Source organism: Phalacrocorax aristotelis, chromosome 8, assembly GCF_949628215.1.
Source record: "Phalacrocorax aristotelis chromosome 8, bGulAri2.1, whole genome shotgun sequence".
NCBI classification, from domain to species: Eukaryota; Metazoa; Chordata; class Aves; order Suliformes; family Phalacrocoracidae; genus Phalacrocorax; species Phalacrocorax aristotelis.
The window spans coordinates 29,417,377-29,444,806 of NC_134283.1; the positions used below are offsets into that span (position 1 = coordinate 29,417,377).

Consider the following 27,430-nt stretch of genomic DNA (forward strand, 5'->3'; position numbering starts at 1 on the left):
TATTTAATCACATATATTTAAAAATGGGTTCAATTTTAATGGATGATTAGATACTCAAGGCAAAAAAGAGCAAATATTGGAGAAAAAGGCTGGTCATAATTTGCAAAGGAATTGGCACCTTTATGCAATCCAAACCATCTGAATTTTAATTACTGCCAAAGAGCTCCTGTAGATAGGGAACTTCACTCATTTGAGTTAATAATGCCTGATCATTTCAACAACACAAAATTATCCAAAAATATGCTAGCAGTTTCAGAAGGCAGCCATTATATGTAACTTTCCCATGCAGAAGTTTGAAAATCCAAGATTAAATGCCATAGTGAAATCAAAGTTGCAAGGCATAGAAAAGACAAGCTTTACAATAAAAAACAGGTAAAGATGACTACCCTGCAATCCTGCTTGGAGTATTGTCAAAACAGATGTTTTGCCATCCTGGATTTCTTTATTTGTCTACCTGAATTAAAGCTTCCTTTATCACAATGCAACAGGATAAAAAAAAAAGTAGATGATAGTTCCTATTCACTCAAAAATAAAAAAGTATCCTCCTTAAAGTCTGACCTATTAGAATAATAAACATAAGAAATTACATACTTTTCAGTCTAGAATTACCAGGAAAAATAATCAGCTGATACAAACCTTGAAAAAATGAAAGCAATTAAACTTCTGCCTGCTCTGCAACTCAGAGGGATCTACTCCATCCTTCCCAACACTAAAAGAATCTTTCATATATGATCTTTGTACTTGACAAGGAGGCTTTTTTCTTTTATCAGAAAAAAAATTCTGATAGGAAAGCCCCATCCTCTTGCAGCACTAAGATTCTATAGGGAATTGTTCTTGAAATACTGGAAGACAGTGGAAAATAAAATGAGCATTTCCCAAGATACCTATGCCCTCTGGCAGGACCCAAATGGGAACCTGTAGGCAACCTGGTCACTCAAGAAAGGTTATTGTTTCCGTAAGGACTCCCTGATTTACCCTGGTGATAACGTTTAATCCTATATCCAGATTTTTATTTTGGGCAAGAGGTCAAAAGAAACTTTCAGAAAGCCTGGGTTTACTCTATGTGGAGCTGCGAATAGGAAATGAACAGATCTAAGGAAGCTATCAAGGTGACATTGTTCACACAGCTCGCTTTTCAGCCAGGTTTTATTTACTTTATGGCTAAAGTTTATGATAATATTATTTCTGTTGATCTTATAACCAACACAGAACAAGCTGGATTCTATTCAGACTTAACAGAACCATTCATCCTGCTGTACCTGCTGGGTCAATTTTAACATACCAGCATGCCATTCATTGCTGCGCTACTGACAGACCTTCCCACAAGAACAACCACCAGAGCGCAGAGCTAAAAAGGCTCTGCTTGGTCTCACCTTGAACCTTATAGTTTTATCATACAAACAGCTTCTTCTGAGTGGGCATTTTCCTAGAACATTCCTCTCTGTTGGTGATGTGTTTGGAATTTTTAAGTATATGTTAGGAGGAAAATCCCAACACTGTTGCAGTCTTCTGGAAGAAGGATATTTGCTGAGAAGGTTTCACAGCTTTTACCAACAGTCTGTCTGGCTTTTACAGAGTGAGTTGTTCTCAGAAGCAGGATGGCACTGAAAGTCTTAAATACTACAGACAGTAAAGTATACCCAGTGGCACTCCTACATTCATTCAGCAGAGCAGACTGATGGCCTCACTGGAAAAAAAGGGAGGCACATGCTGAGCCCAAATGCCATTTACCACAACTCTCTACAATATCATTTCCAGAAAATAAAGTCCGTTTCTGTATAAAAAGTGACAGATGACTGCAACCTCATTTGCCATGGCTATATTTATGCTTAGGGGAAAGAACAGCAGGTAACAGCTGTTTCCAAGGTCACAAACTACTTTTACCTCCCCAAGAAACTTGAGAGTCTGTTTCTCAAAGTGACTTCTAGTCTGCAAAATTTATCATTATTCCATTTTATTTTGCATGTAAAATGTGTTAAATCCAGGGCTGACACTCTATACAATTCAGCGTAGGAGAAATGTTTACAGACAAATTCAGCCTCCAAAGGCAATTATATACTAGAGGTGGGGTTGGCAGTACCAGCTATCCCCAAGACAGCCTGACACTTCCTTTTATAAGACCTTATTTTATGTTCACTTTGTAACCTTGGCAAGATTTAACAGAATGAACTGTCAGATGTCCCTTTCAGTTTCTGAGGTAAATATTTTTTATTGTTTTTGTTCTCCAAGAGAAGAGGTCAGTCCCCTTTCTCCCTGGCAGTGCATGAAGTATGGCAGTTCACCTTTTTATTTTGAATGTGAGCTCATTGCGATTTTTTTCTCTGCAGAAAGAGCTGTGGGAATGGCCAGTCCCACTGATTTCCTATAGGCACTGGAGAATTGGCAGGCTCCGGAGCTGACACCTAGGAGCTGCAGCCTCTCCCTGTGGGTCAGCATCTCATTTCAGCAAGCAAGTGTACCTCCTTGCTCCCACTGAGGTAGGTACCCAGGGGGTTTTGGAGCTTGAACTTGTCTGCCATGTCCAGAAGACCCCTCCAGGCTCCCACTGCCATGGAAGTCCCCAAGCACTGGAGGGTTTATTCACTGATTAACAACTTGAGGTAGTCCCAGGGAGTCGTGGGGTCTCCAGTGTTTGATTCACGCTGAATTTGGGAGTTGCTGTGAGCAAAGAACTGATCCCTTCCACAAGAGTCAAAACCTTACCTCTGCGAATGGTAGTGTCGCCCCTCACCCCTCCCTGATGTGAGATCTTGCTGCGTTGAGTAAGAAGATCTCCCACTGGCAACATACCCCTCTACGAAAGGCAGAACCTTCCAGCTCCCAGGGCTGGGGGGCAGCAGGTCCTGGAGCCTTTCTATCTTACGTGGGTAGGATACCCCCAAAAACCCAAGTCATGGAGCTGCTCCCACTCTTATGAAGCTCAGAAATGCATCTTTGTATTTCTCCTGCGCTTCAAGCAGATTCAAACTGCTCTTTTCTAACCGCCCTGCAAAATACTAGCAACACAGTTCTTGGAGCCTGTAAGTCACTGCAATGTGACTTTAGCCTTCAGAGGCAAGTCATACCTTTACACTTGCAAGATCAGGTGAGGTATATGGTCAGAACACAATGAAAGCAACACAGAGTTCAAGGCATTTTGCAAAACCAACTGGACAACCCAGTAAATTACTTCTTGACTGGATTAGATCTGTCTACAGGAATCTACATCAACCTTTTTATTCTACTGTAAAAAGCATTAGACATAAAGATGGATTAAAATTTAGGTTATGAAATTAGCATTATGTGTATGGGATTTTGCAACTACTTGTTGAAGTTGATTTAGAAAAAAAGCACATGCAGACATGTTAACCTTTTAAAAACCAGCAGGGTAATCTTAGGAGTTTAATTCCTAAATAAAATGTGCCACAACTTTGCATTATGGATCTGTGACCTTTACATTTCTATATCAAGAATTCTATTTTGTTTTGCATTAAAATGTATTAAATCCTAGGGTGACACATCATACAATAATATTCAGCTTAGGAGGAATATTTACAGACAAATTACACCCAAAAGCTAATTATATATTAGACGTGGGATTGGCAGTACCACCTATTGCAAAGGTGCCTTGATACTTCCCATTTTTTTAAATGTTTACTTTAACACATTTAAAACTACAAAACATTGGCAAGATTTAACTGAATGAACTGTCAAAATGCCCTTTTCATGTTTAGAGCTAGATACATTTTGTTTTATTTTTCTTTCTTTAAACAAGGAAGGAATTTCACCTATTCCAAGAAATAAAGGTAACCAAAATAGTATTTTCTCATATCTCAAAACCCTGATAATCTTTTTGTGAAAAGCCTGAAACACTCAAATAAATTCTTATTTAAAATTATTTAATTAATAATTACCATGTAGGTGTTTTATTCAAAGAGTACATATTCCCTGTGAAAATCTATTAGGATTTGGCTGAATCCTTAGTCTTTAACAAAGAGATTTAAGATTCCTGCCACAATCCAAGGAGACTGCAAGATATATATTTTTTGAAAATCTGAATTTTAGGAGCTAATTTTCCAGATTTTTTTTTCACTTCAGATTCTTGTTCAGATGACATCTTCCCATGTCTCTCAAGACAGTGCAGGACACAGAGGTGCAGACTGTGAAAAGTTTAGGACTGGGCACATTTCTCTAAGCAAGTATCTACTCCACCAATTCCAGGCAGTATTAAGAAGTAATGTATCCTTGCCTGGATAGAGAGGGAGCCCCAGAATGATCTGTAAAGGCTACAAAAACAGCTCAAGGCAATGCAGTGGAGTGCATGAGGGCTAGGAAGGAAGCCTGAGTGAGAAGAGCAGGAGTTTTGTCAGTGGCTAGAGAAAGGTAGAGAGAAGAGGGACAGGACACTGGTCTTACACTGAGGCAAAACACAGAGTGAACAGAAACTGTGCTGAATCAGGAGATGAGGAACCTAGCAAGGGATTAGGACAAGAGTCCAACTGAAAATTATCACGTGAATATATAATTAAAGACTATTTTCACATATACACACTGGAGCAAGGCTAATATATCAATGCCAAATCTATGAGTCCTTTCCCTTGGAATCCTATTAGAAAACCCAAGAGACTGTGATATGCAACAACATGCATAGAGACACGGACAACTGATGGAGCTTGAGTGACAAAAGAACAAATGTGAGCGTACACTTAGAATGCAAGCAAAATCCGAATCCTCTTTAAAGTCCAATTTACAGACCACCTCGGAGTGTTTATGTTATACACCAAAGCTACACTTAAGCATAATGTAGGATGAGGAGGCACCAAGATGCAACATCTGTCAAGAGGAAGGAAGAGCTAATTCCTCTATCTCTGGAATTATGCTGGAGCTTTACTAGTCACTGTGGAAATGAGATGCTCTTAAAGTAGTTCCTTTGCAAACTTCCTTGACATGGATCTCTCACTAGTCTTAAGCTGAAGTGAAGGACAATCAGACGGCAATCATTCAAATGCCCAGTCAGACATCCTGATTCTAGATATTCAGATTCATTTCAGAAGAAAGAGAATTACAGAGATTAAATAAAGAAAAAAAAGAGAAAAAAGGTGATTTAGGCTTATGGCTTGCCACTGCAAAGCTCTGAACTGTTTTCTCAAGCCTAGGAAGCGATACAATTTCCAGACAGATTCCTCCACCTGCTGTTTGCCTTTAACACTTGAACAGAGAAGGCATATGATGAGACAGAGCCAATACTACCAATCAAATAACAGTAAAAATTCTTGTTCTTATGCACACTGAAAAATGGGGGGTTGATCAATATTCTTCCTCCTTAATTAAATAGCAGCAGTAAGCAGCAAGACTTAATGAAGAGCACATGCATCAAATTCCTGCCACACACACAGAGCTGCTGCATTAGGACCATTAGCAGCAGCAAACCCATCCATTGGTATTTCCTTACATTTCCCTTCTTGCATGATGGGAAGAGGCCTATTATTCAGGTGTAGGGCACAACTACTTTTTTTTGCCATCTGTTTGAACTGCAACTGTACACCTTAGTTCTCATTGCCTGCCAAGAACAGAGCAGAAAGATTTTTTTGTTTCACAGGAAAAAAACTCTTAAAAAAACCTCTCAGAACTGTTTCATGCTGCATTTAGGCATAAAAATACAGCCCTGTCAAAGCATCCCTCCCACCTGAGTGATTAATGAGAACAGGAAGGACAGCACCGTAACTTGGCTATAGTAAGTTTTAAATAAAATGATATAAATTATTCCAGCTACCACACCTCTCCAATTTTCAAAACATAAATCCTGAAGGTTTGATGAGGACAAATGCTTTCCTATTTGTGTATACTTTTATATACGCTGCATTTTTCATTCCCATTTACCACCTGCTTGCATAGACAACAGAGCATTTCAACAATGTCAACAACTTTTTCTAAGTGGACTGCAGCTACAACTTATGGATGATTCATAAAATACCAGGCTAATGTATATGATTAATTCCCCAAGTCTGGTGGCCTGTACTTGCACAAACACAACCCCCACTCCCAAACCTGCATTGCTGTATCTGAAAAACTTGCGGAAATAAAAATGACATAAGAATCCCACTGCAGTTGTCTCCAAAGCCCCTGAGATCTTACATGGATTCAAATGGCCAGGAAGCTCCAGATGGCAGAAACCATGTGAAATGAATGCAGAACAGAAAGCCTGGTTGGTTTCCCTAAATTACCTTGACTCTAGCAATAAAGTCTTACTAAAAGTAAACAGATAAGACATTAGCAATGGAGCCATAGGTTTAAAACTTTAAATAACTTCAGAAAGATCTATCTAGAGACTATCAGGAGGTATCTACCATATTATCCTCTTTCCAAAACACAGCTCTTGTTAAATATATACATTGTACAATACCAGGACTCAGATTGTTAACAGAATTATACAGATATTTGAATGATTGATCTCTAAATTAGCTAATTGATTCTCCTCTCTAAAACAATAATGATCAAAGGAAGATGCTTTGTAATCTGTATCTTGTAATATTATTTTTCTTTGACTATTTGAAACAATCACACTAGTTGGAGTCACGCAATACATTCAAAAGACAAAATCAAAATGTGAAACTTTGCAGCCACCTCTAGCAATAAACATACATCTGAATAAATTCTGTGACAGAATTCCCTTCAGTCTCCATGACCTGAAGACTTTAAGAAATATAGCCTAAAGAATACTGAAATGTCAGCCTAGAGATCTTCGTCTGTCACTGTGGTTTAACTGGGCCTGTCCAACTAACATGCAACTCATTCAATTTCCTTAAATTCACATTTAAAAAGTTATGTCTGCTACTGCAGTACTAAACTATAAAAAAATTATCCCTTCCTCCTTGCTTATAATCCAAGGCAGCATGTATTCCAGCAAGCGACTCAAACTTACATTTTTCTGAGGTTGGGCAATTTCTTGAAGAGTCCAATAGCTTCCAAAACAGAAATATCATTGTCATTCAAACGCCTGAGAGGAACAAACAAAAAGACATTTAATACTTCACAGATGTCTGTAAAAATATCTTTGTGACATACAGGGCTGCCACACAAAGAACTATGACCTTTGTTAAGCAAGACACTATCTGCCATCTCTTGCAGACTCCTAGAGTGAGAAAAGCTTAGCTTTGAAGAAAAGGGAACATAGAAGACTAACTATAGTAAAACCTCAGGATGCCTTTAAGAGTGTAATACCAAAGGACAGTGTCAGAATGGCTTCTTTCAGTGCACAGGATAAGGGATTATTAACTTTAACCATTAAAAAGCCTTCTTTGCGTGACTAAACCTCCCTCATGCATTCTGCTTGCAATTGGAGAAGTGGTCCATGCAAATAGAAGGGATCTGATTTCAGATGCTTTCCCATCAAAGTCTACTGGTCTTTAAAATTAATGAAAGGCTATTGCCTTGGCAGGCCTTTGACGCAAAATTCTTTCCCTGGTTACATGGAGCTCCATTTTCCTAATAAGAGACTTTGCTGTGTTTCTAGATGTCTCTCTCTCCTATTTTTCTGTCTTAACTTTGGATCAATAATTTTTATGGGGGTCTAAATAGAATACTAACACAAAAAGAGAATTGTGTTTGAAGGGGCTACTAATATAACAAAAGAACAAGATTCTTAAGTTACTAAGTAATAAATATGTTTTCTCACACTCTCTTTAGCAGTATGTTTATAATTCCTAAGAATCTCTAAAAGCAAATAAATCTCATAAAATCACCCATAATTAAACAATACATTACCTTTAGTGAGAGCCATTTCACCCAAGCAGAGGCACTGCTGAGAAGGAATGAGTTCCTGATCACAGATTTAACTCAAAAGGGTTAATCCCTTCCTTAAATAAAAATTACCAGATGCAAAGACAAAGGAATCAAAGGTAGAATGGAAAGAAACCATACAGCTTTGTCCACATAATAGGTCAACACTTCAAGAAGACATAAAAAGGCAGCTGATCCACAGGGCCATGGCTCCTCTCTCATCCCCACAGTGGGCCTGAATGCTAAGGAAATAAGAGAGTTGTGCTCCCTTGAAATAAAATTAACTTCCCCGTTGTCACACAGGGATTAAAGTAGAAGGTGCCTTGAATTGGTCTGAGTCCCTTTTACAGCCTTTAAAAACTAGGATAACCAACATGCCCTGCTGAGCACATCTTAGAGAGCCAACACTTACAGATCAGTAGTATATTCAGGAAGGTGACTGGGCAATCGGGTGAGTTTTTGGTTAGAGCAGTCTACAATTGTTCCCTCGCAGCGACACTTCTCAGGGCAGACAAGGTCCATGAAACACTTCCCGGTGAACTTACTTCTGTAATCCTCTGATCCTGCAATAAAAGGAAAATATATTCCAGCAAACAGCTCCTGATAACTGTAGCAATCAGAGATTTCATGGAATCTATTCTCAACACTGGCTCTTGTCAGCTCCCAGCTCCTGCACACAATTTTAATTGTTGCCAAAGCTTTTTGTTCAGCAATTTTTCAAATTACTCCCAAGACTAGCCTCTGTTTTTTCACTCTTCCCTCAATAGATAAAATCCTTGTCTAACAAGGCTACCTGTTAAGGTATTTTTTGAAGAATGTCTAACTAGTTGTTGGAGTCTGCTTCAAAGGACATCTAGCAAAGTCACTTTTTCCCATTAGGAACTTAGTCCAGCAACAAGGAAAAGGGATCTCATGAAAGCAGGAGCTATCTTGGTACATTTGAATGACAAAGGATTTTTAAAGATGTCATAAAAAAGCCTAAAATTTTCAGACCTCACCTATTAGAGTTATTTCAAGAGCAATACTATTTGAGAGAACCTTGTCAATTTTCCAGCAATTAGATACATTTATTAACTATGTTAAACAAACAGCAGAGGAAAGTAATAGCAGTTTAAATCATTTTCATTTTAATTAAGGAATAGGTAGACCATACTTAGTGAGAAGCACTCCCTAGTGTACCATTATACCATGATTGCCAGACCTCTTTGACTAGGTTTTTGACCCGTCCTAATGAAATGCTTTCCCAATTAGGCTCAGTAAACTAATCTGTCCTCTTCAGGTTTGTTTTTTCTCTTTTAATAACAGCAGGTTGGAAACTTGATCTCTGTGCTTCAAGGAACCGGGAGTATTAATAAATATGTATATAAGTAAAGTGTTGCCAAGACCCTGCCATGCAATACCTGCCCACTCACTTCATATTTCATAATGGAAGCACCAGAATTGTCTCAGGAACCTTGTGTAATGCCCAATGATCATAACTACCAAGAAGTATTTGTTAACTTTTCCAGAGTTTTAAAAGTCAATTGTAAGGCTTTCTCAGGAATGAGCTGAGCAAGTTCAGTTTTTTAAGAACCTGAAATCATCAATAAAAACTTAAACCTGAGCTGAAATTTGTTTTCAGAGACTTGATGACATTCTTCACCTGCTTCCCCTTCCCAGACTGAATAATACAGCACTACTCATTTTATGACTGCATACTATTTTCTGTAAGAAAAAAGAAGTCACCTAAACCCACTATTATTTTAATTTATTTTGCACATTACCTCCACAGGGTTATGCAGTGAAAGCAAGCAATTCTGCAGGCAATCTAATATTTTGATTCCACAGACATACTTCAGTTTAGTTTTGTAATTCCGAACTAGACTATGAGAAACATCACATACAGCTTTGTACTTTACCACTTCTGTGGTGCTAAATACTTTGCAGGTTATCATGCTTATTGTAAATTACGTCTAAGTGAAACTTGGCTACTGTTTCCTAGCTTGACAGCACAGCATGTAAAATATTAGGACCACTGGGCATTTTAAAGTATTATAAAAATACCCTCTAAGCCTTTCCCCACACCACCGTCATTTAAACTCATCCTTTTCAGAAAAACCTAGCTGATTTCCAGTCCTAAAAATTCCAGCTTGGTAGTCAGGCTAAAATATCAAGTGACGAGCGTATTGTGGCTTGATTACAAAAACATACAGCCATTCTTTCTTAGGGCTATGAGACAGTACATTTGGTTGTTTATGATTCCTTCAAAATAATGCCAAAGATGAAGAGTTAACAGGATCAGAGTTTATTAAAACTGCCACAATTACAGTACGCCTTGGAAAACACAGCAAAATTTTTCAGTGATCAGAAAGTGTCTTGGAAATCCCCAAATTAACTATTGATGAAACACTTATATTCATTGTGAAGGGTTTCTTTGAAAGAATAATCACAAACGTCATGAAGTTACACAGAGCAAAAATTTATTAAGTATAATTTTTAGTCTACTGATAGGTACAAGATTCATCTTCCTATGGGAAAAAAGAAGGATGGGAAAGTAAGTGGAATGCTTTGTGAAGGAGAAAAAGGGGTATGTAACATTAGAGGGTGAAAATCAGCTTTTGGTTTTCTCTCAAGCTTTCTTGTAAAGTAAATGAAGTACATTTACCACATTGTGACTTGGCAGTCTCACCCACTTGATGGCATACAACTTTCCACACTCCATCAGCTATAAGAAGTTGATCTTGCCTGGGCATCAGTCCACTGCCTCCCCATTTGCAAGGAGGGAAGCCCTCTCAGCTCAGAAGGCGAGGAAGGGAGCAAACAACACCTTCACACTTTTTTTTCTTTCTCTGTCTTTTAAAAAAGTTTTCTTTTTTTTTTAATTCTAAATGAGTTTAAATAGAGTTTCTCAGGTAAGCAGGGAGGCAAAAGTAATCAATAGCATGTACATGCTCAGCAAGTACTCAGTCATCCATTAGACTGTTAGACAGCAGGAATCACCTGCCAAAGAGTAGATAAAAATTACTGTTTGACCTGAGCCTTGAGATCACTTGAACAGGTGGCTGCTCTATTAAGATATTCCCATATGGGATACTAATGTGAAATTCAGCCATCTGCTTGCAGAAGTATTTAAGTGCGTACATCCATTTCTACACACAGGGCTTTATCAGTGTACTACTGCAGGGCTCTGAGTGAACATGACAGGATTCAGGAAGTACAATTAACCGTCACAAGCATGTTAATAGTTCTTGCATGCTGTAAGATCACCTGTGGAAAGCCATGGAAAAGAGATGCAGAATAGGCACAGGAGAACCACTGGGCTTCATTTTGCTATTCCAGACCAGCCATTTGGTCATTTTATTATACTTGGAAATATGTGTGCACTGTAGCTGAAAACTCTGTGAAGCTTGGCTGGATGTAAAACATGACCTGGGAGTTTCTACTAATTTCCAAAATTAAAAAGAATTAAGTTTGCTGTAAAATGTGTAGCCAAGACAACAGCAAGGCCTGTGTTTCACTGTGGGCAACTGCGTTCATCTGAATTGCTAGTTACTCTGATAACATTTTCATTTCACAACCTATGTGACACCACTATCAGGTACCAGGGCATTGCAATTCCTCAGTATCATAAAACAAACACACATGCCATTCTATAAACCACAGTGTTGAGATAAACACACACCACATTTCCAAGTGCTCAAAAATTTTAGGTGTCTCTCTAATACTAACATGGAGGAAATAAGCAACAGAGACAAATACCTTTTTGTCCTATTCTTCTTTTTAAGCATTGTTTAGCAAACCTGATTTCAGTTTTTAAAACTTAGCTTTGCCCAAAGGACTTAAAAGGAGCACTGGATGATCTGTTCTGGAAAAAAATCAAGCTGCCTCAATGGGGGCTTGAACACTGACCTGCTATATTCATTCTAAGAAAGGTGGATCCAGCTGCCTAAAATCTGGCACCAAAAACATCATCGCAGTGATCACTTGGTCTAAAATGTGGACAAAAACCCAGGAATCCTGACATTTACTTCTTCGTGTAACCACTAGGTCACAACTCTCATAGGTTTTCAGGAAAAAAAGGAGGTACATTGATTGTCATAATTTCACATTGGTAGTATTAATTCTTATCAGTATTTACAGAGAAAATCTAAGAATCTCAGATGACCTTCTTCTGATGGCTCCACAACAGATATATAACAAATTTGCAAGATGGGGCAATATTTCTGTGTAAGAAAACTTCTGTATGAGGCTCAAAGTCCTTTATGAATAGGTAAAATTATCTCTACATAGAGGGGGAAGTTAGGCAGAAGTATGGTAAAGATCTTACCTAAGCTGTCAAAGCTAAAACCACAGAATCACAGAATGGCAGGGGGTGGAAGGGACCTCTGGAGATCATCCCGTCCAACCCCCCTGCTTGAGCAGACACACCTGGAGCAGGGGGCACGGGACCATGTCCAAGTGGGTTTTGAATGTTTCCAGGGAAACATTCCAATGGCCCATTTGGGTACACTGACTCAGCTTTGTGCTATGTAACTATTGGATAATACTGTTTTCATACCGGCCATGTTACCCATGTCATTTCAAGAGATAAACAATAATGCTTTGCAGACTATTCTGAAATGCTTTTGCAGTATACTTCTTCATAGTTAAATGCCAGCACTTAAAAATTGCTCAGATCAGGTCCTGAGCTACATTAAGTGGCAGGCATCTTTTTACAGATGTGGTATCCAAAGTGTACCTCAAGCAGAAGGACGCACTGGACAGCTCAAATAGAGAGATGTAGCTTACATTATTTATAAGGTAAGAAGACAAAAATGATTTTTTATCTCTGTAGGTATGGCTGGAATCACCCTTGAATCATATTAATCAACAAGATGCCTAACTTCATTCTGAGAGCAATTAAACAGATTAATTACTTAGAAATGGTTATTCTGCATGCAAGCCCTCTGGAAAGTCTGTCGCAAACATCACTAGGGCTCCCCTCTGCAGTGCCTGGAAGTCTGGTTAAGCAACACTTCACCTTTTTCATTTTTCCTGTGAGAAAAGGGGAATCTCTCACCTTTTGATGCTTCTGAAAACAGCAGAAGTATCCCAGCATGCCATGCGGCAGGGAGTATGTAGCCTTCCATGGTGCTTGACAGAACCATGTTCAATTTGTATTGTTCTACCACATGGTTAGATCAAGCACAAAGGAAAACCCCATGAACAGCCAGAGTCAGAGTTAGGCAGCGCCAAAGAGAGAAGAGCGTTGAGAGGAAGCAGCATGGAGAAGCACAAGCTGAAGGTTCACGGAGAGCTGCTCTCCACTCCACCCATGCAAAAAGGTGCTGGATACAAGAGGTCATCCTTTATGCTACAACTGCCGGAACACCCTGGAGTACAATTGGGGTTAGTGTACAAGAACAGAGCCCGGGCGAATTCAGAACCAGAACTAATATGACAGAAAACACTACCAAAGGACTGCAAAACAGCTCTTTCCAGGAAGGATGTGCAACTTCCACCATATATTGAATGGCCAATCTGTGCTGCTTTTTAGTAGCTACTTTCTCTTTCCTGGTGTCTCCTTTCAGTATAAATGCCATTTTGGTTTGTTCCATTGATTTAAATGCAATCTTAGAAATACCGCAGCTCATATTAATAATAGTAGATTCTGAGCTGTTGGCCAGGCTCTGGTATTAAATGCTCCCCAAGCTCCCTTTGAGCCTGATTTCAGCTCCCAGTGGCCTTTCATGCTGGTGGCATTTACACTGACGAGCTGTAATTACCACTGCTTTTCTTTTTTTTCTTTTCTCCCAACTGCACTTTTACAGCAAGGTAGCACACACATGCTACTACAGACATATTATGGCAAACAGGAGTATTTTGTTATTTTGCTTTCTGGCATAATATTTGTTGGATTTGTACATAATTTGCTGATGAAAGCATTCTCTCTTTCTCACATCCTGAATTACGTCAAACAGCTTTACTTCTTGTAACTCATTCCTGCAACTTTGACATATAAAGCAGGGCATTCAGTTTTGGCTTGACTGCTCCCACTGAAATAAAACTCCCATTGACTTTAATGTCTGCAGAGCTATGCCAGTGGAGAATGCTTTTGAAAGTCACATCTCAAATGTTCTTGCAGGCTTCACAAATGAGAGGCAGTGGTTACTCAGAACATTTTGCTGGACTTCAGTGAAGGTCAATGCTTATGCTTTTAATAAAATAATCACTTTCTTTAGAGTAAGGGGTTTCCATTGCCCAAAGAACAAAGTCAGCGTCGAGCAGAGTATTCATTGCCTACACAGAGAACAGTGCAAGTACTTGAGCAGAGATGACAGATAATACAGCAAGGAGCTCTGCTTCACCACTGTGCTATGAACCAGCATTATTATGCAGAAAGTCAACACAAAATTACTTGGGAACTCCAGAAAATAAATACAGTGTTAACTTAGTCACCTCATACTGTGGGTTTTTGTACAGCAATTAAAGACAATTTGATTTACTGTCTATCTTTACAATCTAAGACAGAAACTAAAGCAGCTTTTGAGGAGAACCTAACACAATAAACCTTCAAACCCCACAAGCTGCCAAACTAGCCAGAGTCCTAACTGATACAAGAATTAGAGTATTAATTTTCTTTTGTGACTCATGCAACATGGCACAAAGAGGCATTTTCTTGCATGATTCATTCAAACCCTGGAATCCACATCTCATTTGTTTAGAAATTACACCTATAACTAGCATTCCTGCCAATAATTTTGTATGGCACTAGCAAAGAAGGATGCAGAGTTCCATCTCCTTATTCCTACAATGGTTTAATAATGCAGCAATTCTGGCATGGGCTCTTCAGATAAATTAATCCATAGTACTCTGTTAAGCAATGAGAAGTAATAGTTCATATCTTCCAAAGACTTTTATATTATATATTGATTTGCAGTATTAAGTGGAATATCTGTAATAAACTCAGTAGTTTCAGTGTCAATGAACTCTTTCAGTCCTACTGGAAACAAATGCAGTCAGAGCCCTGCAAACGTCTTCTTGAGAAACCCCTAGAGAATATTTTGAACAAGTCTCTATTCCTCTGCAGCACTAATTAAACACCGCTTACAATAACTGCCTAAGCTAATCATCAACTACGATGAACAAGAGGTAGCAGCACACAATGAAAAGTCTGCCAAAACCCTAATTTATGTCCCCAGAACACAAGAAAGCCAAAATACTCCACAGGCACATTCTGGCCTTTCTGCTTGTTGCAGATTATTGCAAAAAATGTGCAGGTACGTAGCCTCCTTTTTTTTTTTTTTGTTTTGATAAATAGAACAGAAAAAAATCAGGGAAGCACACTATTTTATAAATTATATTTAATAAAAAATATTCCACAAACCTTTGGATGTACATAAGATCATTCTGCATAAATGTTTGAAGGAAAAAAAAATGTTGCAAAAGGAATGGCCATATATCCAGATATTTGCCAGTTTTCATGAAAAAGACAACCCTTTAGATATACTCCACATCCAAGCAGCATTATATGGTTTGCTCTACTGTTAATTCACCTCTGATAATCCAAGATCTGTTTGTTTATCAGCCACTGAATCCACAGTTTGCTAAGAATTTGTATATAGGACCCTATTTTGAACTGTCCCATCAAGCTGTAACACCTCAGGAGACCGCTGCAGTCCCAGAATACTCAGATGAAAATTCATTGTCCAATTGCAGGCTCAAACGTTCTTGCACTGGTTTTAGCTGACTAGCTCCCTTCGTGCCGATGCCTCTCCAATTATTTTCTTTATCCTATTCAAGTGACCGCTACACACACAAAAAAGTGCTAACTTTGCATCTCTGGTAAGCACTGCTCAGCTTATTCTCAACACACGCAATGGCAATGTGAGAGAACAAACTCTGTCCCACCTTAGTTTTTGAGGTATCTGAGTTACAAGAGTAATCACTCAGCTTTCTGCCATAGCTAATGATGACATCCTCCAGAGAACAACTCAGATCTCAAGTGAGGAATCTATATTGCTCTGTACTCTGCCTACATAGGGAATCTAGGACAACTATGTTATTTGGATTGCCTAAGTGATACAGATGCATCAGTGACTCAGCATTTATTCTCCCTCTTTTCATTGCCTCTTTCATCACCATAGCAAATAAGGATGTTGGCTGGTAACAAAGCAGTTCAGATGTTTAGTTTTTTTGAAGACTACTTCACCTTAAAAATAAAATGAGGCACAGCCTTAAAATAAACTTTTTAACTAGGTCACACCAATTTACTTTCTTATTAAGAACCATATTCTCTGCCAAACAGACCCACCTGCTCTATGTTAAGCTTATGCTTCCTTGAGTAAAATGGATTCCATTCTGCCTACTTTCCCCCTACTGCAGAGCAGAAAACCTCCACCATAGTGTTCATCATGAGCTGGTGAAGGGTTAGAGTAACTGACACAAATATTAACATAAAGATCTGAATTGCTATCAAAGACTTACAGAAAAGGGAGGGCTATAATCATTATACAGTACAGCCAAATTACTTTTTCAGCACAAATATTTCTACAGTACAAGGGAGTTTAGCTCCATTACTATTTGTCATAGCAGTCATGTTGTGTTCTCTAATGACTTCAACTTCAGAAAAAAATTAATGCAAACCAAAGCTCATATACACTCAGCCAGAGTGTATGGTGAAGACTTCAGGTTCGTAATTATGAATTCAGTCTAGGATTTAATCTGCAGGTGATTTGTTGCTCTTAAACCCTCTTCCGTTCAGAGAGAATTATTCTTATGCACAACAAATGCACATCCTCAGTTTTGCTATATTCAGAGAGCTTCTGAACATACTTTTGCTGAGTCTTTTTGCCTCTCAGGGTAAAAAAAAAAAAGTAGAACACAGCATTTAATGGAATAAAACCAAAACAAAGCACACACACACCAACAAAAAAAAAAAAAAAGAAGCAGAAAGACATCTGAATGCAGTTAATTTTCAAGTTGTCCAGATCATAGGCAACGTTTCATATTCCTCTCTCTCACTCTGCTCAAGCAAAAGCCCTTAGGAGCAAAAGTGCTGGAGCTTGGCTTCAGACAAGGCTTCCCACAAACATGACCAGGCCTAGAGCATCCTGCACAGGCCTGCCAATCCCCACGACCATCACCTCCAGCATGGACAAACCTACAAGCTGGCAGGGCTTGGTGCCTGCTCAGGCAGGAGCTGCCAGAGACCAGCATGCTATGGGCAGGCATAATCGCGAATCCCCAAGCACGTGTCACTGCAGCACTGTAACAAGGCAGACAAGAGCAAGTGGATATCAGTGCTTCAGACAGAAAATGCTAAGGGCAGGAATATGAACACACAGTCTGTAAATTACTATTTGCTTACTAAAACTGGAAGGAATTTACAAAGTCATCATCAGAGTGATTGGCAAATTACAGGAACAACTGAGTGTTTCAATCAGATAAATTATGTAAGATCTGGATAAATTCCCTTGCCTTTCGTAACTTTTTGACACTGGCTGAGGAATAACAATACATTGCACCTTTCATTTTGAGAGCTTAAAGAGCTTAAATAGTATTTACGTGTCACTAAAAGCAGAGAAGGGGATAACCTAGAGAGACCAAGAAACAGGAAATGTGTGAACTGCTGTAGGGACCAGACAAAAAGCCCTGCTGGGCAGCCTGTGTTCTCCTGACTGAAAACTCTCTGTCCACTGCAGTTCTATGCTTCTAAGGTGAAACAATGCAGGGAAGAGAGAAGGAAATCTCAGGCGATCACAAGTAATAGGAACTCTGTTCCAAAGTAGACAGGTAATCCAAGAAAGGTGAATATCTATGAAGACAGAGACTGCAAAAGACACAGAATTAGGAGGAAAACTGCAGTTAGTAAGAAGAGGTTTTATCAAATGCCTTTGAAAATTAGGAGTGAGCAAACGGCAACTACTTTACTATCTAATAACAGAGAATAACACAAGAGATATGACACTAACCCTAAATATGCAAGCTCTGGATCCATATGTACCACAGAGGCTGACTTTGATTTGGGTTGGGCTAACAAGAAGCAGTGTCCAGAAATGAGAGAATTATGCTGGCAGATGGTTCATTGTCGTCTTCTTATTTTTCCCTGCGCTTTTGATTTGTACAGCACTATCTGGAACTGAAGTAACTAATTCAAGTCAGTTAGACACAACGTATGCCCCAATGCAGGAGCAAGCAGAAAGACAGGTTTACTTCATAGTATTTCAAATAGTAACCTTATTTATAAGATTATTATTTCTAAGAATTAGAAATCAAAAAGCTTTTGTGACGCGATGCTCGTAGATACATATGCTTTGATCATTATCAGAAATGGTTTGCGTAGGCACAGCAGGTGGAACTTTCATCACTTTTGAATACACAATATACTGAAAAATGCAAACATATAACAGGAAAAAAAAGATAAACAGTTGAATACAAGGGCAGCTTTCTGCAAAAGCTATTTCATACAGAGCTTCATACAGCAATCAAGGATCCTGCCAACTCTTCAAGTGACAATAAGCTACCACAGAGACAACACAATCTGCTCATAGATTCATTTCCCTTCCTCGTAAAGCCCAGTGCTGCTTTAGAAAACAGAACTGCTGTGTAGTGAATTAATCAAATGCTACTGGGCAGAAGATTTCTGTTGTTCTTTTTTCCCAGTATTTTTACTAAGAATGGGAGCCTCCAGTGACCTCAGGCTAGCAAGTACCATTGGATCCTTAGGTGGTCATAGCGGTATGATACAGCCAAAGAGAAAATGATCATCAGAATTTTATTGTTGCCACTGAATATGACAGTGTTACCCTTTTCTAAACAAAAGAGAGAGAGAATTAGTCACAGCTTGTTCCTCCAATTTCTCTTTCAAGAAAAGCCTTTTTTTTAGTCTCAGATTCTAAAGCTGTCGGGAGAGAGTTGAGCAAGAGGGAGGTTTATTATTATTTTTGTGCATTGCATTAAATGGAAGGCATGAAAACACAGATAATAGTATCTATTGCAATCAGAGGCTTAAACATATTTGATAGCGTATTCAACAGCTTTGCCTGTCTCACAGCCCTGGGCAAAAACATACCCCTTTCCCTGCTGTTCCTTCATTTCATGCTATAATGCTTCCAATTCTCATTTTAAAAAGAATTATGTACATTATCTACCTGTTGCACAGAACCTCCTTCCTATAGCCACTCACAACCTTTGCAGATGTTGCTCCACTATTATCAGTAAAAGCTTGAGTCATTTGGTTCAGGGAGGAAATAACATCTGGAAAAAAAACCTCAGTGATGAAATAAAAAAAGAAGGCAAATTCTTCTTGCTAGATACTATCCATAAGGATGGTGGGGAGCTGGAATAAAAACTGAAGGAAGCAATATGCAGAACAAAGTTTTCTAGATTTTATTTTTTTTTCAACTATGCTGCGTAGCTTTGTCTTTACAGTTTCATTTAATTTTTCAAATACAGTTCTACTTAGCCTGTCTGCATCTCTGAAAGTGTCCTCTTGACATTACCTTCTTGATATTCCATTTCAGACTGATGAAAACTTCAAACATCTCAGCTTTTCTTCTCCACTCCTCTCTTCTATGCTCGTACAAAAAGCACTTCCCTTTCTTCTTTTATTTTTTTCTCATGCCAGGTCCTTCCTGACAGTTCCCTTTATGATACGTTTTAGAACCCAAATGAATGTGGAAAACAAACAGATTACTTCAGGACAACCTCAGAACTTTATGACTTTAGAACTGGTCCTTTCCCTGATGTTAAAGTGTTAAGCACACCTAAGTTTAACTACTCGTGGGTGACGTCCTGACACTGGTTGAGTACCTCTGCTCCCGCAGACCTTACACTTTCTGTGCATCCTCATAACTTTTACAAGGTCAAAGGCCAGGTCAGGAAAAAAATCCCTCATTAAAATCACTTATTAAAATTGCTAAAAAGTACTATTACTTATGAAAATTGCTTCCTTAAATAGCCCTCTCATGTTCACTGGGTTTTCCCCCACAAAACCATCTTTCTGACCATTGACGTGTACTAAATGTATTACGCAAACTACATGAAAATATCAGGATCCTGAACAAAGAACCCTTTGAGAAAAGAGAAGCACATTTAGAAAAGGATTTAAAGTAAAAATTCTTTTCTCATACACTGAGCAAAAGATGTAAAAACTAGACAGCGAGAATCCCACAGCCAGCAAGGACACTGACAAGTTACTAAGCATTGGCATCCCAGTGGGATTGTGCAGGCTCATCCCCGGATAACACAAAGCACTGCTCAATAGTCTGATTTTGAAGATTCATACCTCATGGACTTCTCTGCACAGAGATGTGCTGCATTAAATCCTGGGCTGAAAGATATTCCTCAAAATGGAAACATGGAAAATTCCTGCTAAATGCCAAGTCTGAAGCAGCCACGATTCAAAGGGACAACTTGAGCAGCACAGGTGCCAAGGATGTCTGTTCTCTGGATTGATTTACAAACTAAGATTCTTCTAAACTGTTAGATGTTCCCTCTGTCTTGTGTGAGCAGACAGTGAGTCAAGTTCAATAGATCTCCCCTCCATCTGGAAACTCTGCAGGCAAGGTTATCTTCTCTATTGAGTTTTTGAATAGAATTAGTTTTCATCCAGCTGAAGTCTTTGTTCTGAAGCTGTACAATCCCTGCTCTCCTCCTTCATAAGTCAGGTTTATGCCTTTTCCATGTGGTTTTGATATACTTGTAGAACCAGAGACCAAGGAAAAAAAACAGCCTAATGCCTCAAGGAAAGGACCCCCAAGACAAGAACTCACACAAAATATTATTTTTAACATCACCAGGTACTGTGTTCTGCACTGTTGCTCATCTTAGCTATGACCTTTCATAAATGATATCAGATGGTGTTTGCCTTATCCAATAGCCTGTACCATTGTTTAAGGCATGCATGCACATACATAACATTAACTTCTCTAGCCTATTAATAAAAGCAGAGGAAAATAACAATGGCAAACTGGGTACAGATTTATACTGATCTGTTTCTGCAGTCTACTTGCCTTTCTAAATTATATTTATGCATTTTCATTTCCAGTTTCTTTAAATATGAATATTACTAACTAATTACCTTGTTACTATGATGGACACAATCCAAAAACCTAGATAAAAGTATGCCATAATTTCAGTTCTGGTTATAAATTTTGTGGCTTGAGTCACAAGTGATTGAAGACTTTAACAAGCATGCCCAAGAAAACCTGCCTGCAAATGAAGTTATCTTTATTTTATTTTCCCCATAAAGAGAAGGTTTAGCTCAGCATATTGCTCTCAGAGATACACAAAGCACAACGGCTGGTTTTGGGCTGCTGCCATTCAGCTTCATGATGCATCCCCATCTAGAGTCATTAATCATTTACCACCAGGAACACAATTAATCATGGCTTTTTTTTTTTTTTCCTCCAGAGGAAAAAGACAAAAATCATGGTAATTTTTATAGAAAACACTGCAACATACTCCATCAATAATAGTAATTTTTCTTCTCAGTATATACTAATAGATTTGATCACTGAAACCTGCTTGTCTTTACGGTATACAAAAATGCAGTAATCTAAAATACATATAACCAATAGAAAAAAACACATGAAGAAGCAGTCTGCTTAGTTGTGCTGTATAAGGCAATAAATGTCCTTTTACTGATAGCTGGACCATAAATAAAGAATGGATACGACTGAGAAAAAGGTGCTTATGTTGCTTTGGAGGTTATTTTCAGGTGGAAACATTTTTCCACCTATCTCACAACAAAAAATCTTTGCCTTAACTATGATGCAAGTTTTGATTCAAAACTTACTAAAACCAAAAATCTTACCAAATTCACTGGCAGTTTTGCTTGAATTGGTGCATGTTGTTTGCGGATATATAAAAAAAATTAAATCTATAAAAGTGTGTGAATCGATGCCATCCACTCACCCCCAGCTTCACTCACATCCTAGGTCAGAAATGCCCATTGCCAGTCGTATAAAAATCTTACTCATACTGTTCTCAGCCTTTTAGGTCTGAGAACTTACTTGAGCTCAGCTCTCATTAAGGTCAATGGGAGTTCTGACCAGATTACAAATGATGATCCATCCACCTTCCACTGCTTCAAAATATGGCACTTGCCACATGGATTCATTTACATCTTCACTGTTTTCTTCAGACATTTTATAACCTAGTAATTCTTTTAAAATTAAATGTCACAAGCTTTTCTCTTTTTTCTTTTCTTTGTTTTTGAAAGACACACAGAAGACAGCTATAGACTGCCCCCTTTTTCTTTTTTTTTTTTTTTTTTAAATCCATAAGGTAATCAGCTTTCTGGAGAACTAAATGAATTTTCCAAATTTAATTTTAAAAGATGCTCCATAATATCCATTATAGCAAACACTGTCCTGCAGATTTGATTAGTAGGCTCTCTGGACCTGCTTATTTCTGAATTGAAAGTGCAGTACAGCCTGGATAAATGAATTACCTGAGCAGCGGAACTTCTTGCTCTTGATCTGGCTGATTCGTTTGTTGGCAAGGCGACGCGGATTGCTGCATCGAGCGCCGCTGGTTTCTATCGGATTATCCTGCAGGTAATCAGCCAGCCACTTCAAATGGCAGTCGCACACAAATGGATTCTGAGCTAAATGTCTGCGAGAAGGATGGGATGTTTAATCAGAAGTGACCTGTGACACTGTACTCCATCACTGTTTTTCACAAACGCAAACCTGAAGAGTAGAGTAATTGAATAAGCTTCCAAAAACCCAGGCCTGGCGGAAACCACACGGAGCTGTACATGAATGGGAGAATTCTGTGAGCTATCACATTTCGTAGCTCATTAAGTCTGCTGCAGGTCCTTTCAGAGAGGAAACAAAAATTAATATAGCAAAGCCTGCTTTAAAGGACACAGACCTCCTGTCTGCGAAGTCCAATGTTTTCTCTCGGGAGCTTGATATGCTATCTTTTGAGAGAAATGCACCTTTTTAGATGCACCTGACCTGAAGATCATTTTGTATTCTGGTTTAAAAGAAATTTTATTGGCAATCTCAATTTCTTAGGGATCAAAATGTGAATTAGTAAAGTGCCTTGAATCTGTGGACAAAGCCAGAAGTGATCCAGAGGCCTTTTCTCAAGAATGAAATTGATATTTGCATATACTCATGACGTGTAATAGTATTCCTTTTTATGTATTTTTTCCTGGACCAAAAATTTTCACTTTTGAGACTGAACTTTTTATGCAAGGTAGAACATGACTCTATCCTTCACCAACATTTGCACAACATATTTCCCACACAATTGGAAATAGGTGTCATAGGATTGATTTTAACTGGATATTTAGACTTCGTTAATAGAAATCTGCTGGAGTATCTTATAGAGAAACAGTATTTCTCTGCTGCTGTTATGATTCATTCTGCTTCACGAAGTTGAGCGATAAATCAGGAGAGTTTGCCAGATCTTTCTCAGAGCCTGATTCTGATATCAGTTAAGTTTACTTGCACCGGTCCCTCTACCTTCCAAGGGAACAGGGCATGGCTCTCCAATAACTGCAAAGACAGTTTAAAAAAAGACAGATGTTTAAATTTGGTTTGGACTGAGGTGTAAAGTTATATTCTCACAAGAACTCTGCTCCGTTACTGTTAGTGTATTTTTTCCACCTGTAGAAACTTCCTTTCTTTTCTGATGGCAGTTATATTTATAAACTGTCACTTAACAGAATAAATAGAAAATGCAACAGGGCAAAGTCTGTCAAGGAGTGGGAAGTGAAAGCATACATAGCAGACAGTGTCTGAAGAAACTAAAGATCATTGTTGTAGCAGAGCCATTCCTGGTGTGAAAGGTCCAAAGAACAAACAAGCATATAAAGACTGGATATGGGACTGGTTTTATACTTCAAGAAAAAAAGGCAGAAAATGGCAATCAATCACTGGAACACTAAAAATGGGACAATGAGTCAAAACATTTAACGAAAAAGTGTCTCAGTATGAAGCAACAAGTCCATTCTAAGTAATGGCCACCAGGAGGACCAATAGAACCCCATGGAAACCAGGGAGAAATTTGGATACCTTAAGGGTATTGCCTGTTATTTAACTTGACAAATCTTATGTACCTTTGGAAATTAACCTTGTCACCCTTGTTTACATATATATCTATGTACACGTACAGCATGTTGCAGCAGAAGAAAACATGGTAGAGGTGAGAGCGCAGGGCTGGGAAGTTGTACGTGATTATTCTAATGCCTTAATGATTTGCAGCAATACGTACTAGCCAGATATCTGTCGGAAGTTAGGTGTGTTCTTGTGGTTGCCTGAGGAAATAGCAGGTACCCTGCTGCTAGAAATAATCCCTAGTTCATATTTATATTAATTAAAAAATTTATAAAACTGATTTGGCTAATATGTATAGATACATTTCCAGTACTATAGTATGTGTGTATATATACACACACAAGTATAATGTGCATATATATTCCAGTATGTGTATATATACACACATACGCATATATATTTTAGTACTGGAAATGCATACAATTACATTCTACACAAACACACAGAGCCTTAGATGTATATATGCACACACAAATATATATAAACACTCATACACAATATTGGGTGAGGGAGGCCTTCCTTGTTTTTCATTTAGATCAGGCTGCCAACTCCAGCTCTGAAAAAGTACTATTTACCTTATCATCTTACTACTCGCAGCCTTAGGATGAAACCTTCTTCTGTGAAATATCGAGTCATTTCTATACTTTTGCTTCCAATTTTGCTTCTGATCCCTCTTCTCCTAATGCTTCCAATTCAAAGACTACCAGAAAATATTTAGTGGATTTTTTAAATGGATCACAATACAATGTATCATTTCCCTTAAGTGGAATGTCAGCTGAAATACGGTTTCAGAAGTCACGAACTGTACAGCAGGACTCAGACCCAGTAAGGAGAGATGCCAACTCACTAGCTCATTAAAAACTGTTAGGCAATGGTTTTAATAGAATCTGCTGTCCATATATTGTAGTCAAATTTAGCCATTATCTTCCCAACAAACAGTATGAATAAATTACTCTGGGAGCTTAATACACTTACGACATTTATGTCACTATGGGCAGGCTGTATCGATAGCTGGCTGTGCTGAATTTAGGTGATACTTTCTTGTCTTGCTCCTTTTATTTGTATCAGAAAAGGAAGCGCTACCTTGGGGTTTCTTTCAAATGCTCTTAATGTCAGGCAACACCTTGGGGGGAAAAAGCAAGAGCTGTCATTTATGATATGCCTGCATACTCACAGAGTCTGGATAGATCGGAGAGGTGCAAAGAGCCCCTTGCTGATGGTCTGCAGTTTGTTGTCATAAAGAGATAGCAGCTTGAGATTATGCAGACCTTGGAACGTGTTTACCCTCAGGCAGTTGATCTTATTGGCATTGAGAAGCCTGAAAACAGAGGAAAGGTTTTATAATTCATTAATCTTGTAATGATCAAATACAGATAGACTGAGCTTTGGGGTTAAATCTAAAAAAATATTAGCCCTGTCACAAAAGCCAATGCACATTTAAAGGTCTTCATTTGCCTGTTACATTTAAAGGTGAAAAAACCACAGTCAACATTAGTACTCATATCTGGGGAATATACAGACTCATAACAGTGCTAGCTATCTCAAAATACTTAAAAGATTTTTTTTTTGTATGCCAAGACCCCCTCCTCATTTGTTCAAAATTCTACACAAACATTTATAAAGTCTTCATCTTAATATATATATAAATGGCAAATACTATCCACCTTGCTATCCATCCACACACTTATGCACAAAGTCCACAATGAGAAAAACCTGGCGGGTTTTCTTTTTCCAATTTTTTCTACCAGCAGCTGTCTTAAGTCTAACTGAAATTCTGGAAGTTTGACATCTTTTGATAAGCAGTTCAGGATTAATTTAATCATGGAAGGAAAGAAAACATTATTCTTCTCAGAGATAAGAAGAGAGAAGTGTAGGGTCTGGACTAAAACTTACTGAAAGGCAAGCTTACTTCATACCTAAGGATAGTCAAGCAGCGGAACAGGTTGCTCAGAGTTGTGCAGTCTCCATTTTTAGAGGTTTTCAAGATACCAAATAAAGCCATGAGCAACCTGCTCTGACCCAATAAGGTGACTCTGCTTTGAGCAAGGGTTCTCCAGTCTCATTGGCTAGTGACCACCTGAGGTCCCTTCCAACCTCCATTGTCCTGCAATTCTATGAATCTACTCCATTCCACTCACAACAGATTCCTGTGCAGTTGTGGAAAAGCAGCACAAAGGCAATTTACATCTTTTTTTTTGTGTGTGTGTAATATTTTGCACATCTACACAGTTGCCAGAACTAAGTTCAGCCAGAAAATCTTGGACAGTACTTGTGCAAGTTCTCTTAGATTATCCCGCCAGAGTTCTGTAACATACAAGAAGTATACACAGTCAGGTATAAACAAGCTGCATCTACCTCTGAGACAATTAAACATGAGAACACTTGTCAGTGTCATTTACATAGGTGGTATTTTACACTTAGAAGGCAAATAGGTAGGAAATGATCTATCTTCTTACAAAAGCCAAAATCCACATCTTTTGACTACTACTAGCCAGAGAAACACGGTACAATGCAAACAGTATATGTTGTCCACTCAGTTCTCTTGGTCACAAAATTCTTGCTACTTTCTCAACGACTTTGAAGGGCTAATGTTGCAACATTGTGGCTCTCTATGAGGCACCACACATACTAAATTAGAAGACAAATGTGTTTATAGGTAAACAGAAGACACCCTCCATTCCTCAGCAAGCAAATATATCATCTTAAACACACCTCTAACAGCACAGGGAGCTTCCATTTCCAACAAGATGCACAGAAACCACTATAGACAACAGGGCAACCTATCAAGGAAGAAATGCATGCTTGTTAGCTGTGCACAATGCTTTTCTTGTGCTCTAAAAAGTAACTTCAGAAGGTGCTTCCCCTGCATAACACCGTGCCTTTGCATTGCTGAAACGTTTGGAACATTGTACACTCATTACAGCTCTCTGCTCCAGCTGCTGTTTTGGCAGAGCCTCACTAGTGCAGTAAACGGCTACAGTAATTGAGATACGTAAAAGATGGACACACACTTGGGTAGAGCCCCTTTCTCAAGGAGAACAGCAATGCAGTGCTTTGGAATGAGAGGACATCAGGGCAGAATTCACCTTCCTAGCCAACAGAAAAGTCAATATCAATTTACCTGAATTTTCTTCTTTATATGTCATGGAAAAAGAAGCTTGACATTAGTTAAGAGGAAGTTCCATAGAAGGCAATGATGGATCAATAAGGTTACATTTTTGTATGAACTAATAGCTAAAATTATTTTATGAGATCTTAGGCAGCACTAGTATGATCCCTCTGTAACCTGTATTTCTGTGACTGATAATTATGTGACACCTAATCCTCTCTCCTGTTAACTCCACCAGAACTAACAGGGTAATTTTCAAATTAGCCTACAGGAATAGTACCTCCCATGCATTCGATTTGGGAGGTTTTGCTCCAACAGCAAACATCAATGTCATCTCTTACTACTTGTTTCTTATCACCATTCATATAACCAAGCCAAAGCAATCTTCGTTCTCTCTCGGTTCTTGTGCATTATGCATTTCTCTTTCAAGCTTATATATTATCTTTTCCATAAAGAACAGGTTAAAAAGTCATTAGAAGGCAGAATCCCCAGATACTGTTTAATTTTCCACTTATGAACAAATTCATTC

General features: G+C 38.5%; 1 protein-coding gene across 3 annotated transcripts in view; it reads right to left on the bottom strand.

Annotated features, from left to right (window-relative positions):
- The window catches only part of SLIT3 (slit guidance ligand 3), a 547,006-nt gene that overhangs the window by 122,540 nt on the left and 397,036 nt on the right, over nt 1–27,430 (bottom strand). For all 3 annotated transcript variants that reach the window (XM_075102153.1, XM_075102154.1, XM_075102155.1), the window contains 4 exons: nt 24,967–25,110; nt 22,175–22,338; nt 8,171–8,321; nt 6,902–6,976 (listed from right to left, as the gene is read on the bottom strand). In XM_075102153.1, the coding sequence (XP_074958254.1) occupies nt 6,902–6,976; nt 8,171–8,321; nt 22,175–22,338; nt 24,967–25,110 (534 nt within the window). The remainder of the gene's footprint in view (nt 1–6,901; nt 6,977–8,170; nt 8,322–22,174; nt 22,339–24,966; nt 25,111–27,430) is intronic.